Genomic DNA, 19,882 nt, shown 5'->3' on the forward strand with positions numbered 1-19,882 from the left:
ATCGTTTTGTTCGAGACACTTACGGTGATTATTAAGTCCTTGGCTAAAGGCATAATATCCCTCATAGACGTAAGATGGCGGAGACTGTCTACAACTGCCAAGTCTAAACTGTGAGCAGTGTAGTGCACATAACATGCTTTTGATTGTATATCCAAAACTAACTTTTTTTTGCTCCTTTGAACTTACCTCTCATATTCGAGGCACCATCATAGCACTGTTCTCTTAAGTTATTCATTGACAAATGAAGACGAGCAAAAAGTCTTAAAATACTAAACAGAGTTTGTGATTCAGTGTTGGGGGTCTCGTATAAGCCAATAAAGTCTTTGTTGATGTTTAAGGAATCATCAACAGTACAAATACAAAATGTCACTTGTTCGTGAATCGAAGAATCACTTGTCTCATCAACCATAGTAGAAAAATGTTCGGTCTTCTTGACTGAAGCCAATAACTTTCTCAACACAGACTCTCCTAGTAGATCAATGATCTCGTTTTGAACATCGTGGGACGTCCACTTATACCCCGAATGCCCTAACCGATCTTTAACCTCAGGTATGTCATTCTTTCGGAGTTCCAACAACTGAGAGAAATTTGAGTTTACATCTTAGTGCCTTCTAATTGCTAGTCCTTGTCGGCATAGAAATTGCACAGTAGTAAAAATTGCCTCAAGAGCTAAACTGCCTTTCTTCATATCACTATCGAACTGTTCATTCAATTGGGAAGCCAAACTTCGGGTAGTGATAGAATTTAGTTTCAGAACATCATCTTCATGCATAAACGTATTTTCATGAAGATGGAATTTTTCCAAAACCTTTTTCCAGTTAGAAAACCCTACAGAAGTAAATGCATCATCCTTTTTTTGAAGAAAATTGTAATAGATTTTTAGCATCTGTCTCTTTGCAGGTTTTGCAAAAATACTTTTTCGGTAGATGCTTCAATTCTAGCCATGTATATTTGATCAACCAAGACTTCTGAAATGATCTTCCTTTACTGGATTGTCAATGTTTTCGCTGTGAACAGTTCTCACCTGAAGATGAAGCAATTGATGACACAATAATTGTTGGAGGTTGACTTGCAGTATCAGCAACTTACAAGCGCATGTTTTTTATAATAAATTTATCTATTATGAACTTAATTCACAATACACTAAAAGACTAAAGTTAACGAATAAAATATAGTCATATAAAATAGTCCACTAGACACTAAAGTCAGAACACTAGACACTTCAGCAGCATGCACTGAACGAAACTATCCACACTGAATGACTGTGACAGCAGGATGGGCTTTATGTAGCTGCAGCGTTGTAACGTCTCGAAGTGTCAAGGCAATGCGAGGCAAAGAGTTCCAGCACTTCTGCTCCAGTCCTTTTGATGTCGCCATGGCCGCAGCGCTGGCCTGCTGACACCAGCTTTTACCCGAAGGTTCGTGCACTGGGACAAATTCTGAGTGTGCCCGCAGCACCGCAACAAACACAATCACTGGTAGCGCATGTACCTGGTATTCCAATGTATTAACAGTGTCTGAATTTCTAATTTGCAACCCACTTGGTAAATCATTAGTCTTCCACAAATAAAATATTATTCTGGGTTCAGAATCTAGTAATCTTTTTTGAAAGATGACATTTTGGCTTTTGAATTTTACTTTTACTTAACAAGCAACATTAATATTTGTACACGGTATCCACATAAGTACAAGCACTTTTATTGCAAACCTGTTCAAATACAACAAGAGTTTGTAAGATGATAGAATTTAGTGCTATTTCCTCCTCTGTTTCACAAAATTGTCAAATTTTAAACAAAACATGGCTAGTTCATAGCTTCTCATGTGGCTCAAATGTCACCTAATTGTTCAAGCAATGTCAGTACTGTATCGTGCGCTTTGGTTTGTCGGGAAGTCTTGAACCTGTATTGTTTGGCCAGCCCTGCATTTCTAAATCTGTATGTGACCTCCATAGCCAAAGTTTCATCTGTAAATGGAAGACAACCCTATATACTCCATTAAACAACACAAAAACATTAACCTGGGCCGGCCGGAGTGGCCGTGCGGTTCTAGACACTATGGTCTGGAGCCGAGCGACCGCTACGGTCGCAGGTTCGAATTCGGCCTCGGGCATGGCTGTGTGTGATGTCCTTAGGTTAGTTACGTTTAATTAGTTCTAAGTTCTAGGCGACTGATGACCTGAGGTGTTAAGTAGCATAGTGCTCAGAGCCATTTTATTAACCTGGGTAGCAGTAGTTAAATCTGTGAATATAAGATGGCCTTGTATTTTTTTCGTACTACTTATTCTCACTTTCTGTACATACAATCAAATCATTTTTAATCCTGTTAATACTATTTTTTATTGTTTACCACATTACAGTTGTTGACACTTCTTAGGTTCCTATTATTTAAAAAAATACTATGTTGTGTAAAGCCCTAGTCTGATGTAAGAGAGGATCTGAAGGCCCCAATATGATCAGCTTAAATAAATAAATACAATGGATGGATAGGTACGGCTTTGAATCTAACTCTTCACTGCATTTTTTTCTCTTGAGACACCTTGCCTCTTCAGTTCTTTTGAGCTCACCAACAAATTCAAATCCTTCTGCAATCACAGTTACCTTAAATTTCAACATCACCTTACTAAGACTTTTAAATAATTCTCAAGTTACCAGTGTAATATTTATTCCAGTTGTCTGAGTGGAAAATTTAATTTAAAGCGGCCCATTGAAGCACCTAAAATTCAGAACAAGTTCTGAAGACCACTTATAACACTACTGCTCCGCTTGTTATACCGACATGCAGTTTAACCTAGTGACGACAATGTTTATTTCTGTCACAAGGCAGCAATAAATGTTACCCTCTGAGAGGAATTTAGAGAATTGACTGGGTTTGCCTAATGGAAAATAGGTATCAAACCTTAATTTCGTAAGAATAGCTGTACGTAGTTAACAGAAAGAAAATAATTTTGAAAAAAGTAGCAGTAACAGATTACTGTTAACTGAAATAGTTATACGGTCACCAGCCTAATTAGGCATAATAATGTAAAAGCATTACTTCTAAAGAACCTAATTTTACTAATTCAAAATGAACTTTCATTAAATTGTTTTCTGTGAATTGCAGTGAACACACCCAGATGGACAAATTACACAGTGGTCAGCACAGTTGTCACTTTAGCAGTTAAGCGTTAACAAGATTTGCAAATGAGCCCTTTTTCTTGTTTACTTTAATCATTACTTTTTCCTTTAACTAATATAGCCTAAACTTGCTCTTCACAACCCACACAGGACCAGATAGCACATGATAATAATAGCGTACCATTAATACACACATTTACTACACAAAAGCAATAAGGAGACACAGTATACAAACTTTCTACTTTTGCTCCTCAGTAAAGTTCATTTTCTAGTTAATTTTCGAAATACTCAAACATAAATAATCTCTTTTATATGTCTGGAAAAAAAAAAGTAAATTTCACCGTGCACATTAAGAGTACTGACATAACTTTGCCACACATCAATAAAATGCACTGTGAAACTGTTAATGCTTTTTATGCAAAGGACACTGTCGGATTTCATCACTTAAAGGAGAGGATCCTACTTGAATAAGTGCACAAGATGGACACATTGTTCAAACACATTTTGAATATTAGGATTATATTTTCTCAGAACCAAACACAACATTACTGGTTCATACAGTAATACAGTTCTGACCTTTCGTATGTGTGACAAAGTGGTTGCGCAATTGTGGTGGCGAGCATGTGGCGGCTAGGTGGTCTTTCCATTGGCAATAATTAGCTCTATTTACTTCTTCTTGGCATTGTTAATATTTTTAGAGCTTTACCCAAATCGAGAGCACCATTTTACAGCCGTGTATTAAACCCGAGGCCTTTCCATCTCAGTTGCAGTACTGTAAGCCTTGCTCGGCACCTGCACTGTTCACTCATTGGGTACTGGTTGCCGACTGACCACTGTGCTTTCTCACTTGCCGCCCAGACTGAGTGCCATATCCACCTTTTCCTAGCAAGCCAACTCACTTCCGTTGCAGAGGGGAACTACTTTGGGTTTCTCTTTATACATTACAAAGTCCGTTTGTATGAACCAGTTATTACCTACACTCCTGGAAATGGAAAAAAGAACACATTGACACCGGTGTGTCAGACCCACCATACTTGCTCCGGACACTGCGAGAGGGCTGTACAAGCAATGATCACACGCACGGCACAGCGGACACACCAGGAACCGCGGTGTTGGCCGTCGAATGGCGCTAGCTGCGCAGCATTTGTGCACCGCCGCCGTCAGTGTCAGCCAGTTTGCCGTGGCATACGGAGCTCCATCGCAGTCTTTAACACTGGTAGCATGCCGCGACAGCGTGGACGTGAACCGTATGTGCAGTGGACGGACTTTGAGCGAGGGCGTATAGTGGGCATGCGGGAGGCCGGGTGGACGTACCGCCGAATTGCTCAACACGTGGAGCGTGAGGTCTCCACAGTACATCGATGTTGTCGCCAGTGGTCGGCGGAAGGTGCACGTGCCCGTCGACCTGGGACCGGACCGCAACGACGCACGGATGCACGCCAAGACCGTAGGATCCTACGCAGTGCCGTAGGGCACCGCACCGCCACTTCCCAGCAAATTAGGGACACTGTTGCTCCTGGGGTATCGGCGCGGACCATTCGCCACTGTCTCCATGAAGCTGGGCTACGGTCTCGCACACCGTTAGGCCGTCTTCCGCTCACGCCCCAACATCGTGCAGCCCGCCTCCAGTGGTGTCGCGACAGGCGTGAATTGAGGGACGAATGGAGACGTGTCGTCTTCAGCGATGAGAGTCGCTTCTGCCTTGGTGCCAATGATGGTCGTATGCATGTTTGGCGCCGTGCAGGTGAGCGCCACAATGAGGACTGCATACGACTGAGGCACACAGGGCCAACACCCGGCATCATGGTGTGGGGAGCGATCTCCTACACTGGCCGTACACCACTGGTGATCGTCGAGGGGACACCGAATAGTGCACGGTACATCCAAACCGTCATCGAACCCATCGTTCTACCATTCCTAGACCGGCAAGGGAACTTGCTGTTCCAACAGGACAATGCACGTCCGCATGTATCCCGTGCCACCCAACGTGCTCTAGAAGGTGTAAGTCAACTACCCTGGCCAGCAAGATCTCCGGATCTGTCCCCCATTGAGCATGTTTGGGACTGGGTGAAGCGTCGTCTCACGCGGTCTGCACGTCCAGCACGAACGCTGGTCCAACTGAGGCGCCAGGTGGAAATGGCATGGCAAGCCGTTCCACAGGACTACATCCAGCATCTCTTCGATCGTCTCCATGGGAGAATAGCATCCTGCATTGCTGCGAAAGGTGGATATACACTGCACTAGTGCCGACATTGTGCATGCTCTGTTGCCTGTGTCTATGTGCCTGTGGTTCTGTCAGTGTGATCATGTGATGTATCTGACCCCAGGAATGTGTCAATAAAGTTGCCCCTTCCTGGGACAATGAATTCACGGTGTTCTTATTTCAATTTCCAGGAGTGTAGTTGCCAGCAAACATATTTTAAAAATCTCATTATTTAAACATATTAAGAAGTCAACACAAATATACATAATTAAATACCACTTCTCTCCAAATAATACAAAGAACTTAACTTGCAAAGAGTAAACATGTCACACTACCTTTCCACTTCGTAGACCAAAGACATTTCATAATAAAGAATATATACTTGACATTATGCAGAATTAATCAGTACAAGTTATTTACAATATTGATTGTAGTGTTACACACTGTGGTATTCATTTTCTGCTGTATCAGAAAAGTTCACAATTTTGCTTAGGTGTGACCATTAAGCCCCACACAATACAAATAAATAAGAACACGGAGTTCCTTGTATTACACAAAACTGCAAAAAATTAGTTTCTGAAGAAATTTCCTGTTCAAAATTGTTTGTGCATGCCGTTTTTGTACAGTTGGTTTTTGTATTATTACACAAATAACATTTTTTGTTCTTTTTATCTACCCAGACATATTTTGACACCTACATGTCATTGGTTCTGGGTCAAATTTCTTTCTGTAAAATATAATGCAAAGTTCATACTTATTTATCAACTTTAGGCCTAAAAACTATAACATGACTATTTTATTTATGTTGCTCAACTGAAAAGGCTTTTTCATGTCTTTTTTGTCATTTTGATAGTATGCCATCTGCAAAGCAGTCACAAAGAAATTTTGTTTATTTTGAAATCCTTTTCCTGGGTAGCTTTATATTAAGATGGTGCACAAGTTAGTAACATTTTTGTTTTAGATGTTGGTAGTGCAGTTGATGTGGGTTTATTTATCAATTGTCATTTTTCATTTGTAGTTCACTGTTCCTATTTGAGTTTACGTATTGTAATTTTGTAATTTGGAGATAGTGAGTGGAGCTATGGATGCTAGAAAATGGATTGCCAAGTGGAGAAATTGTAACATTCCTGACACATTTTTCCGTTTGACACCAGTAGAGGCGTGCCAGCAGCGGAGGCAGCCGGAAACACTTGCACCATGTATGAAGATAATGTCACTGGACAGAGTATGGCGAGAAAACGGTTTTCTCATTTCAAAGACGATAGTTTTGATATTAGTGACTCTCCATGTTCAGGAAGACCTACTGGGTTTGGTGAAGATAGTTTAAACACATTAATCCACAGTGATCAGTGTACTCAAGAACTGGCAAATGTGATAAACCATGATCATTCCACAATTGTGACATTTGCATGCAATGGAGAAAGCTTCAAAAATTGGATGTATGAGTACCGTATGCTCAAGCCAAAATCACAAAAATTGGCGATGGCCATATGTGAATCCCTGCTTTCTTGTCATAAATTGGCTTGTGAACAACACGAAACATTTCTGTCCTCTATTGTTATTGGTGATGAGAAATGGTGTCATTATCCAACATAAAGTAAAGAAAAGAATGTTTGAGCCCGACCATAGTAGCAACTCCTTGTACAAAGGCCTGTGTGCATCCACAAACGATAATGTTATGCATCTGATGGAACAGCGATGGTGTAGTGTATTATGAATTGCTTCCCCAAGGTGTAACCATCACTGCTGACATTTATTGTCAACTGAGATGTCTTGCAGAGACAGTCCAAGAACAACGACCAGGAAGACTGTGTGAAGTGATGCTACTCCATAATAATGTGTGCTAGGATTCTGCTAGATTGACAAACACTATACAGGAGCTTGGTGGGAAGTCATTCCGCACCCAATTTTTTTTCACCTGATTTTGTACCCTCAGATTTTCACCTTGTCCTCTCTCTATCAAACAGCCTTTGAGAAACTTCTGTTATGGATGAAAATGCGCTCCGAACATGACTCGAGGAGTTCTTCGCCTGAAAACCACGCGATTTCTATAGTTGCAGAATCAAAAAGTTACCCGGACTTGGGCACACTGTTGTAAATAGTGAAGGAGAATATATTACAGATGACTAAAGTCATGTTTGTTAAGCTTATGGAAAATTGCTGCAAACTTGTTCACCAACCAATTATATGTTAGCATACTTACATTTTCTGGCCTGTTGTGTGTGTCTGATGAATATTGTATTGCTATTGTGTACACTGATTTGTTGCCATTTTTTCATATAATTTCAGTCTCACCTTTTTTCTACACAAATTTTTCACGAAATGTAACCAGCACAGATATTTATTTCTCCATAGTTATTGAAAGAAGCTATTTTATTTGTGGTGCTCACTTGTTAATCATTTTGCTTACCTTTAGTCTAATACTAATTTTGGATGTTTCGTGAACATTTAAGACTTTCCTTCTGTGTTTCATTGTTTTTTTGTCTGTGGTAGTTCTCTTATACTGTGTGTTTTTATAGAGACTGTTGCTTTCTCTGAGGAACTTACCATTTTCAATATTATTTGGTGGTGGTTTCCTTGTATGAAATGATAAGTAAAATTAGTTGTATTGTCACCTTTTAAAGCACTTATGTGTTCAGAATATCTAGTTTTAAAATTTCTGCACGTGTGGCCTATGTAGACAGATTGGCGTGAACTACAACTTAACTGATAATATTCCAGTTTTGGAGAGTTTGTTTGTGGAGGTGTTCTTAATGTTTAGATTTTTCTGTACTGTGTTGTTCATGTGGAATGACATTCGTAGTCTTTTGTATCTTTAGAATGTTCTCCGCTCTGTGGGCATTTTTGTTGCTTATATGTATGTGGAATTCTGTGTTCTTTGTAAGGTGTTCCTGATTACCTGAGTTTGTCAAGCATTTGTGTCCCTTGCTCTTTGTTGTGGCCGGTAATTTGTTCAGTTTGTTCGTTTTTAATTTGCTTTTTTATTTTGTTGTTCAGTTCGTTTATTATTTGTGTATTGAACCCATTTCCCCTTCTGTCTGGTGTATTCTGTAGGTCATGTGTGTAGCTGAGTTTGTCCAGTGGAGTTCTGTTGAGACTGTGTAGCACACACCTGAAACTTGGAAATTTGTGTGCTTGGGGATGATAGGAATAATTGTGAATGGTTGTACTTGTCACTGTAGGTCTCATGAATATTCCAAAAAAGCGCTGGCAGGTCGATAGACACACAAACAAACACAAACATACACACAAAATCCAAGCTTTCGCAACCAGCGGTTGCTTCATCAGGAAAGAGGGAAGGAGAGGGAAAGATGAAAGGATGTGGGTTTTAAGGGAGAGGGTAAGGAGTCATTCCAATCCCGGGAGCGGAAAGCCTTACCTTAGGGGGGGAAAAAGGACAGGTATACACTCGCACACACACCCATGTCCAACCGCACATACACAGACACAAGCAGACATTTGTAAAGGCGAAGAGTTTCGGCAGAGATGTGAGTCAAGGCGGAAGTACAGAGGCATAGATGTTGTTGAAAGACAGGTGAGGTATGAGCGGCGGCAACTTGAAATTAACGGAGATTGAGGCCTGGTGGATAATGAGAAGAGAGGATATACTGAAGGGCAAGTTCCCATCTCCAGAGTTCTGACAGGTTGGTGTTAGTGGGAAGTATCCAGATAACCCGGACGGTGTAACACTGTGCCAAGATGTGCTGGCCGTGCACCAAGGCATGTTTAGCCACAGGGTGATCCTCATTACCAACAAATACTGTCTGCCTGTGTCCATTCATGCGAATGGACAGTTTGTTGCTGGTCATTCCCACATAGAAAGCTTCACAGTGGAGGCAGGTCAGTTGGTAAATCACGTGGGTGCTTTCACACGCGGCTCTGCCTTTGATCGTGTACACCTTCTGGGTTACAGGACTGGAGTAGGTGGTGGTGGGAGGGTGCATGGGACAGGTTTTACACCGGGGGCGGTTACAAGGGTAGGAGCCAGAGGGTAGGGAAGGTGGTTTGGGGATTTCATAGGGATGAACTAAGAGGTTACGAAGGTTAGGTGGACGGCGGAAAGACACTCTTGGTGGAGTGGGGAGGATTTCATGAAGGATGGATCTCATTTCAGGGCAGGATTTGAGGAAGTCGTATCCCTGCTGGAGAGCCACATTCAGAGTCCGATCCAGTCCCGGAAAGTATCCTGTCACAAGTGGGGCACTTTTGGGGTTGTTCTGTGGGAGGTTCTCGGTTTGAGGGGATGAGGAAGTGGCTCTGGTTATTTGCTTCTGTACCAGGTCGGGAGGGTAGTTGCGGGATGCGAAAGCTGTTTTCAGGTTGTTGGTGTAATGGTTCAGGGATTCCGGACTGGAGCAGATTCGTTTGCCACAAAGACCTAGGCTGTAGGGAAGGGACCGTTTGATGTGGAATGGGTGGCAGCTGTCATAATGGAGGTACTGTTGCTTGTTGGTGGGTTTGATGTGGACGGACATGTGAAGCTGGCCATTGGGCAGATGGAGGTCAACGTCAAGGAAAGTGGCATGGGATTTGGAGTAGGACCAGGTGAATCTGATGGAACCAAAGGAGTTGAGGTTGGAGAGGAAATTCTGGAGTTCTTCTTCACTGTGAATCCAGATCATGAAGATGTCATCAATAAATCTGTACCAAATTTTGGGTTGGCAGGCCTGGGTAACCAAGAAGGCTTCCTCTAAGCGACCCATTAATAGGTTGGCGTACGAGGGGACCATCCTGGTACCCCTGGCTGTTCCCTTTACTTGTTGGTATCTCTGGCCTTCAAAAGTGAAGAAGTTGTGGGTCAGGATGAAGTTGGCTAAGGTAATGAGGAAAGAGGTTTTAGGTAGAGTGGCAGGTGATCGGCATGAAAGGAAGTGCTCCATCGCAGCGAGGCCCTGGACGTGCGGAATATTTGTGTATAAGGAAGTGGCATTAATGGTTACAAGGATGGTTTCCGGGGGGGGGGGGGGGGGGGGGGGGGGGTAACAGATTGGGCAAGGATTCCAGGCGTTCGAGAAAGTGGTTGGTGTCTTTGATGAAGGATGGGAGACTGCATGTAATGGGGTTGAAGGTGTTGATCTACGTAGGCAGAGATACGTTCTGTGGGGGCTTGGTAACCAGCTACAATGGGGCGGCCGGGATGATTGGGTTTGTGAATTTTAGGTAGAAGTTAGGCGTGCGGGGTGTCGGTGGGGTCATGAGGTTGGAGTCGGGCGAAAGGTTTTGTAGGGGGCCTAAGGTTCTGAGGATTCCTTGAAGCTCCGCCTGGACATCAGGAATGGGATTACCTTGGCAAACTTTGTATGTGGTATTGTCTGAAAGCTGACGCAGTCGCTCAGCCACATACTCCCGACGATCAAGTACCACGGTCGTGGAACCCGATGTTGGGAGTAGGATTAAGGTTTTTTAAGAAGGATTGAGAGCAAGGCTGGAAGTCAGAAATTCCTGGAAGAGGGTGATTTTGAGGAAGAGGTGGTGGGTCCTGCTGTGACGGAGGACGGAACTGTTCCAGCAGGGTTCAATTTGGATAGTGTCTTGGGGATTTGGATCATTAGGAGTAGGATTAGGATCATTTTTCTTCGTGGCAAAGTGATATTACCAGCAGAGAGTACGAGTGTAGGACAGTAAATCTTTGACAAGGGCTGTTTGGTTGAATCTGGGAGTGGGGCTGAAGGTGAGGCCTTCGGATAGGACAGAGGTTTCAGATTGGGAGAGAGGTTTGGAGGAAAGGTTAACTACTGAATTAGGGTGTTGTGGTTCCAGATTGTGTTGATTGGAATTTTGAGGTTTTGGAGGGAGTGGAGCTGGAAGTGGGAGATTGAGTAGATGGGAGAGACTGGGTCTGTGTGCAATGAGAGGAGGTTGAGGTTTGCTGGAAAGGTTGTGAAGGGTAAGTGAGTTGCCTTTCCGGAGGTGGGAAACCAGGAGATTGGATAGTTTTTTGAGGTGGAGGGTGGCATGCTGTTCGAATTTGCGGTTGGCCTGTAGGAGAATGCTCCTGAACAGCCGGTGTGGATGTGGAAGAGGTCTCAGGCTTGTCTGACATTTGGCATTACCCCCAAAGGCCTCACACTTAAAGTTCCCCTCTCTGGCTGCAACCCTTCTTTCCATCAGTCCCTATACCAATTCCAAACTGAATAATCCATTGCCCTCACCCACCTAATCCTTCAACTACACATCAACTCAGCCAATGAACACACCCGTCAACTCCTATCCTTAATAAAAGTCCTCAATCTTTCCTCTCCCACATCCACACCGGCTGTTCAGAGCATCTATTGTCATTCTTCCGGCGGACAAGGGTTCCACGACCGTGGTACTTGATCGTCGGGAGTATATGGCTGAGCGACTGCATCAGCTTTCAGACATACCTCATACAAAATTTGCCAAGGTAATCCAATTCCTGATGTCCAGGCGGAGCTTCAAGGAATCCTCAGAACCTTAGGCCCCCTACAAAACCTTTCACCCGACACCAACCTCATGACCCCACCGACACCCCGCACGCCTAACTTCTACCTAAAATTCACAAACCCAATCATCCCGGCCGCCCCATTGTAGCTGGTTACCAAGCCCCCACAGAACGTATCTCTGTCGACGTAGATCAACACCTTCAACCCATTACATGCAGTCTCCCATCCTTCATCAAAGACACCAACCACTTTCTCGAACACCTGGAATCCTTGCCCAATCTGTTAACCCCCCCCCCCCCCCCCCCCTCCCGGAAACCATCCTTGTAACCATTGATGCCACTTCCTTATACACAAATATTCCGCACGTCCAGGGCCTCGCTGCGATGGAGCACTTCCTTTCACGCCGATCACCTGCCACTCTACCTAAAACCTCTTTCCTCATTACCTTAGCCAACTTCATCCTGACCCACAACTTCTTCACTTTGAAGGCCAGACATACCAACAAGTAAAGGGAACAGCCAGGGGTGCCAGGATGGCCCCCTCGTACGCCAACCTATTCATGGGTCGCTTAGAGGAAGACTTCTTGGTTACCCAGGCCTGCCAACCCAAAGTTTGGTACAGATTTATTGATGACATCTTCATGATATGGACTCACAGTGAAGAAGAACTCCAGAATTTCCTCTCCAACCTCAACTCCTTTGGTTCCATCAGATTCACCTGGTCCTACTCCAAATCCCATGCCACTTTCCTTGACGTTGACCTCCATCTGCCCAATGGCCAGCTTCGCACGTCCGTCCACACCAAACCCACCAACAAGCAACAGTACCTCCATTATGACAGCTGCCACCCATTCCACATCAAACGGTCCCTTCCCTACAGCCTAGGTCTTTGTGGCAAACGAATCTGCTCCAGTCCGGAATCCCTGAACCATTACACCAACAACCTGAAAACAGCTTTCGCATCCCGCAACTACCCTCCCGACCTGGTACAGAAGCAAATAACCAGAGCCACTTCCTCATCCCCTCAAACCGAGAACCTCCCACAGAACAACCCCAAAAGTGCCCCACTTGTGACAGGATACTTTCCGGGACTGGATCGGACTCTGAATGTGGCTCTCCAGCAGGGATACGACTTCCTCAAATCCTGCCCTGAAATGAGATCCATCCTTCATGAAATCCTCCCCACTCCACCAAGAGTATCTTTCCGCCGTCCACCTAACCTTCGTAACCTCTTAGTTCATCCCTATGAAATCCCCAAACCACCTTCCCTACCCTCTGGCTCCTACCCTTGTAACCGTCCCGGTGTAAAACCTGTCCCATGCACCCTCCCACCACCACCTAGTCCAGTCCTGTAACCCGGAAGGTGTACACGATCAAAGGCAGAGCCACGTGTGAAAGCACGCACGTGATTTACCAACTGACCTGCCTCCACTGTGAAGCTTTCTATGTGGGAATGACCAGCAACAAACTGTCCATTCACATGAATGGACACAGGCAGACAGTGTTTGTTGGTAATGAGGACCACCCTGTGGCTAAACATGCCTTGGTGCACGGCCAGCACATCTTGGCACAGTGTTACATCATCCGGGTTATCTGGATACTTCCCACTAACACCAACCTATCCGAACTCCGGAGATGGGAACTTGCCCTTCAATATATCCTCTCTTCCCGTTATCCACCAGGCCTCAATCTCCGCTAATTTCAAGTTGCCGCCACTCATACCTCACCTGTCATTCAACATCATCTTTGCCTTTGCACTTCTGCCTCGACTCACATCTCTGCTTAAACTCTTTGCCTTTAAACATGTCTGCTTGTGTCTGTATATGTGTAGATGGATATGTGTGTGTGTGCGCGCAAGTGTGTACCTGTCCCTGTTTCCCCCTAAGGTAAGGCTTTCCACTCCCGGAATTTGAATGACTCCTTACCCTCTCCCTTAAAACCAACATCCTTTTATCTTTCCCTCTCCTTCCCGATGAAGCAACCGTGGGTTGCGAAAGCTTGAAATTTTGTGTGTGTGTTTGTGTGGTTTTTTTTTTATTATTATTGTGCCTATCTACCAGCACTTTCCCGTTTGGTAAGTCTGTGTGTGTGTGTGTGTGTGTGTGTGTGTGTAGCAAAGTGGTAAGATGGTGCAGTTTTTTTAGTGGTGTAATTGGACTGTTGTGTTTATGTATTTTTGGCAAACTATTTAGGATTCTTTTGCTTCTTACATTTTGCTTGAGCTTTTGTAATGGAAACTTTGAGAGTTTTTAGAAGTTTTTGTATGTTTCTTTGGTACCTTGTGGTGGGACCACTGATTAGTTTAATTATGTTCTCTTCCATGAATTCTTTTGCTTTGCTGATTTATTCTGCCTCTCTCTCTCGCAAGGACTCGTGTATTCCCTTTACCTGCCTTGGTGATGACTGCTTTATGTTCTTGTAGTATTTTTGTTTAGTTTTCTGGTTATGTTTTGTTTTGTTTTTGTATTAATATGGGTTTTATTCCCGTCTCTTCTGCTCCAGCTCCCTTGTTCAGTTGGCACTGAATTCTGATTTTTCCAACTTTTCTTCTTGTTTTATTGTGTTTTGTTTCTGTGGCCAGGTTTTCTATTTCCTGTGTGATGTGTTTGTGTTTGTTATGTTTGAGCTCTTTTTTGAGTAATTGTCTTTCTTGCTTTTTTAATTCTGTGTCAGTTAAATTTACATGTCTGCCATGGTACTTGTGTTGGGTAACCATTCTGTCTTCTTTAGTCATTGTTGTTTGATTTCTTGATGTGATTCAGTTTTTTGTTTTGTGTTTCTTCCTTCTTTTCCATTAGTGTTTCTGTGCATCACTTGATTTCTTTTTTGTGCGATGTCATTAGAACGGGCAGATGTCTTTATGAGATTAGCTAATTCAAAATGTGTTCTATATAACTGAACATAGAGCTACTGTTTTTTCAGCATATAGGAATTTCATCTTGTAACCAAATGATTTTTTTTTTTTTCTTTTGGCTACTTGTGCTGCAGATGACCTGCTGTTTACATTGACTTTTACAAAACCAGGAATTCTATTATTACTCAGACAGAGTTAGTTAAACTTGATGTAGAGGAGAGTTTTGCTACAGTATATTGATAATTTTCACTTATGGACCGTCTGACAGCAAATGAATAAAACACAATTTTAGTGCCATACGCGTTTCGCCTTTATTTTCTGCAAGGCATCATCAGTGGCCTGGAATATGTACATATGTTAGCTATTTTATTTACATTTTTGTCACTGTGCCTATAGGTTATAAACAGTTCTGGTGGTTGGTATTTCCTATTAAATAGTAATGTTTTGAACTGTACTTACAGGTTGCGTAGACAGTTTCTTACATATTACGCTCCTGTTGCATTTTTGGTGTTGTTCTTCTTTCTATGAGCGCCAATTTGCTGTTTTTTCCACATTCCACAGCACTATGCACTGTTCGCTTGTTTTAATGCAATGTTTTGGTTTCTGTTGCCGACTGTCAAATGTTTTTGCCAAAGATCGAATATTACTGCCAAACTTATGAGTGTAACTATTGAAGTATCTGTGGTCTGTTCGTGTATGCATTTGTGTGTGTGTGTGTGTGTGTGTGTGTGTGTGTGTGTGTGTGTGTATTGGCGTGGTATTAATTTAATTTTATTGTATTTATTTATTTATTTTTGTTTTTGTCCTGTGTGTGTGTGTGTGTGTGTGTGTGTGTGTGTGTGTGTGTGTGTGTGTGTTTTTTGGTGTGATATGTATTTTTTTGTGCTGTGTGTGTGTGTCTGTCTGTATTTTGGTGTTATGTAATTTTTTTATTTTTATTTTTTATTTTGGGGGGGGAGTCTGTGTGTGTGTTTATAACCTATAGGCACAGTGACAAAAATGTAAATAAAATAGCTAGCATATGTAAATATTCCAGGCCACTGATGATGCCTTGCAGAAAATAAAGGCCAAACGCGTATGGCACTAAAATTGTGTTTTATTCAGTTGCTGTCAGACGGTCCATAAGTGAAAATTATCAATATACCGTAGTATTACGCACAACTGAGGAGGACAGGACCACAAAAGTTGAAGGAGAGTTTTGCGTAACTGTACTGTTACATCCTTGAGTTATTGTAGAACTTTGAGGGAAATGCTTGGCATCGCTTTGAGAGAATCATCTTGCTTACATTGGAAGCTCCTGCTGAGTTTTTTTTGCAATTTTTAACTTAGGTTTTCTTGTACTCTGCCTATGCAAAACACAATATAGTTCATTTTATTTACCCTGACACATTTCAATGCCTGTGTGTCATCTTCTGAGGCTCAAATTTATTTAGGAAAGTATAATAGTGAGTTCAGGGATGTTTATTAATTTTAGGCCTAATAACTACAAGTGTTTTGTTTGGATTCTTCATCTGAAAAGTGTGTTGCTAGCGAAAATGCATTTTTACAGATTGGTTTCTTTATGCCTTTTTTCTCATTTTTGAGAGCGTATTGAGGTATAACATGTCTTTCAAAGAGTGAGATTTTCCATGTCCTTGATATCCATTGGCCGATGAAAGATGTTCTTGGGTTAAGGAAGTTAGTAAGTAGGAAGCGCCGTACTTTCAGGAATTTTTTTGGTGGTTTGTACAGATTGGAATTGTACCAATCCTGTGCTATTGGTGATGCAGCCCATGGACTGGTGCTTCTACCTGCTGAGTGGAGTTTTTTCTCCATAGGGTGGCAAGGGAAGGGCATGAAGCACATGTGACCTCCATAACACCAATGATATCATTGTAGGATTGATGATCAGATTTTATTGTACTATTGTTCTGAGTCTTGTGTGAGACAGATGTATGACAACATCTTGCTGGAATGTAACACATGGGACAGTTGATTCATTAAGAGAAGTAGTTCTACATTATAGGAAATAATAAGAGTTCAACTTGTCTGAGTGTGTCATTTCACTGGAACAAGAAAATTCTCTTTTAGCATCTTTGATGCAATGAATTGAAGTCCACAGGGGAGAAGCTGTGTCATGTTTCAAGGGTACTGAACAGCAGGAGCCTTACATCACTGGTATTGCATGAAGACAGCGCGAAAAAGTAAGAGAAGAAAGAAACTTAGCAAGATACAGAAGTTACAGATTGGCTGTGGCTACGGAACTGTTTCAATAGCCTATTCATAACATCACCATTAGGGAAATAAAGACCAAGAAGACATTCCAGTATCATCTGCAAAGTAGTCATGAAGAAATTTTAGTATTTTTGAAATACTTTTTAAATGAACTTAGTATTATATTTTACAGATATTAATTTGATCCACACAAGATGATATTTAGTTGTCAAAATATGCCTGGGTAAATAACAGGAACTAATTTGTGTTTTTCTTAAAGCAAAGCTTTAAAAAGACCCAAATTTTAAATTGCAAATACTGTAAAAACATGAACAGGTGCTTTCAACCTGAGCAAGATGGGCCTCTTTCATCCTTTTATCATAATTTTCATTTCACATGTGGCAAGTGTAAATAATGATACTGAATTCAGTACGCGTAATTAAAAGCCCCCTTTTATATCTAAATGATGTGACTTACTGAACGAAAGTGCTGGCAGGTCGATAGACACACAAACATACACATGAAATTCAAGCTTTCGCAACAAACTGTTGCCTCATCAGGAAAGAGGGAAGGGGAGGGAAAGACGAAAGGATGTGGGTTTTAAGGGAGAGGGTAAGGAGTCATTCCAATCCCGGGAGCGGAAAGACTTACCTTAGGGGGAAAGAAGGGGTATACACTCGCACACACACGCATATCTATCCGCACATACACAGACACAAGCAGACATTTGTCAAAATGATATATTTTTCCCACGTGGAATGTTTCCCTCTATTATATAAAAGTCTCCTTTTGACGTACAAAGTCTCAGGCTTCCCACCATATAACTTGACAGTTTTCCATTTAGAACCCTAAGGAGTCTTTGTGCACCATACGGGTAGTTAACAAATGGCATCGAAACACCACAGGCATGTTGCATAAAACTAAGTAATGTTTTATGTATTCTTATTAGCTTGTACGATGACTTTAGGTATGTGACAATCTTTCAGTGTATGTTAATGCTTTGTAATGCGACATCAGTCCATGATTGTACCCAGGTGTGCCCACATGTTGTCAAGGATGTTTAGAGTATGCTGCAGTCATTTGACCGGGGAGCCCCTACACATCCTCCACACAGTCCCAATCTCTCCATATGTGATTTCCATATTTTTTCAGAGCCTTGAAGAAAGACATTTGTGACCATTGATTTACTTTGGATGAAGATGTGCACACCTGGGTACAGCGCAAACATTTTGCCAAGAGGACATTGACTGTCTTGTTCGCAGTGGTATAAATATATTAACAGTTATGACGATTACTTGTGAAATAATTAACTATTTACTTAATGTTTTCCATCTGACTCATTTTCATTTGTTTGCCCCACGTATTAAAGACTAATTGGAGCCACCGAGGTAAAAATTTTACCAATATCAGACAGCGAAGATACAGGATGTAATAGAGAATTTTCATATCACTATGATCTGTGTGATTGTAATTAGTATGTAGTTAAGAAATTACAGTACAGTGATGTGTTGCATAATAATATTCAATCATCATACATAAAAATGACGAAGGTTTTTGCAACTATTCCCATTTCATAGTTTGCATTAATTTTACAATGTACAGCAAGCAGAACTGTTAGTAAGGCAAACATGATATGTGGGATAACAAGAGCAAGCATTGCATTTTTATTTTCTCAGTTGTTATTGTGCACTGATTAATTTAAAACTGTGTATATTTTTCTATTCTGCACACATAAGATGGAATTTCACATTTTTAGTGTATGATGCTTGTTGCAGTTTAAGAAGACAGTATCCACCATTATCTTTGCTGCAGCTTCAGAAACTGTTAGACACTGATCGTCTTGATAGCTCTCAACCAATTGATCTGACTGCTATTTGCAATACTGGGCTGTTTTCTATTGTCCCAGATCAGCATCACTATGGCTTTCAGTTAACAGATGAGGTGAGAGGAACTAAGTATGAAAATTCTTTCTTTCAGCTAACACTGTTTGTGTAGAGCATTTGAAAAAAAAGTTTCCAACATACTTACCAATTATTTATTAAATTTCCAATTTCTTAAATACTCTACATAATATTATCATAGACAGAATTAAAACTATAGCCAGATGTGTGTGTTAACTATTTCAATAGTGTGCCACTTTAAAACATATTTTGAGAATACTGCACACAGATTTTTCTGACCACAGGAGAACATTTTCAGTTTACTTACTGCTGGGAGCGGAGATAAAGTTTCATGCAATATAATTTTAAATATGTAGGTGAATATTAATTCTGACATCTTGTATACAATTGAATCTGATCAAAAGTCAGTCACAGATATTGTGTGTAAACAAAACGTAACATTCCATTTCAATGCCAAAATCCTTTCTTGTCCTTCATGACCACTGCATTGCACACATTATGCCTTTCCATTGATCAGTCTCTAAGACTCCCATAGCTTTGCTGGTGATGTGAAATAGTTCATAGATTGTCAAATTTCTTGCCGTAACTATTTTTGGTCTCTCTGATAATGAGCTAAGCTTTTGCCAGAGCAATGTGAAATGCTGCAAGATTGTCATCAGATGGATAACATTGGAACTTTCACAGTGCTGCTCCCCTGTTACTGACCCTGGAATAGGCCATCTGCCAAGTTTAATGGCGTACTTCAGGATAGAAACATCTGCAGCCCTGTGGATGACAGTAGTTGTATGTTCTATCATTTCCTGCTTGTGTAGTATTTAAGTCTGAATACAGCCAAGTGCTGTAAAAGTGTCAATTTGGCTTTGTTTAACATCCATTTAGATGGCTTGTTAGATGGTGTTGCTTCACCCGGCTGGTGGATCCGCAGGGGAAAATGGTCACTAGGGTGCAAATCATCTTCCATTTCCCTACGGGGATTATTAACTAGCACAGGATAGCAGATATCACTTACCACGAGGAATCTCTCCATTAACTGTGCAAGAGCAAACAGTCAAATTCTTGGCCTGGAACACAGGCAGCATTGACATGAATGAAGCTTTATTTCACACTGGTAAATGTTGTGCAAAGATGAATTCAAAGAGTCAGCTTGATATGCAGATTAGTTTTGTTTGTATGGATTTTCAGAATAGTTGTGTGTGTTTCTTTCAAATGGATTCA

The 19,882-nt window shown here is 41.7% G+C and overlaps 1 protein-coding gene across 1 annotated transcript in view; it reads left to right on the plus strand.

The window, feature by feature from the left end:
- Positions 1-19,882, plus strand: part of LOC124798179 (39S ribosomal protein L15, mitochondrial) — a 61,564-nt gene that overhangs the window by 10,939 nt on the left and 30,743 nt on the right. Inside the window, exon 3 of the mRNA XM_047261465.1 lies at positions 18,542-18,707. Coding sequence (XP_047117421.1) covers positions 18,542-18,707 — 166 coding nt within the window. The remainder of the gene's footprint in view (positions 1-18,541; positions 18,708-19,882) is intronic.

Source organism: Schistocerca piceifrons, chromosome 5 (genome assembly GCF_021461385.2).
Source record: "Schistocerca piceifrons isolate TAMUIC-IGC-003096 chromosome 5, iqSchPice1.1, whole genome shotgun sequence".
In the NCBI taxonomy this organism is placed as follows: domain Eukaryota; kingdom Metazoa; phylum Arthropoda; class Insecta; order Orthoptera; family Acrididae; genus Schistocerca; species Schistocerca piceifrons.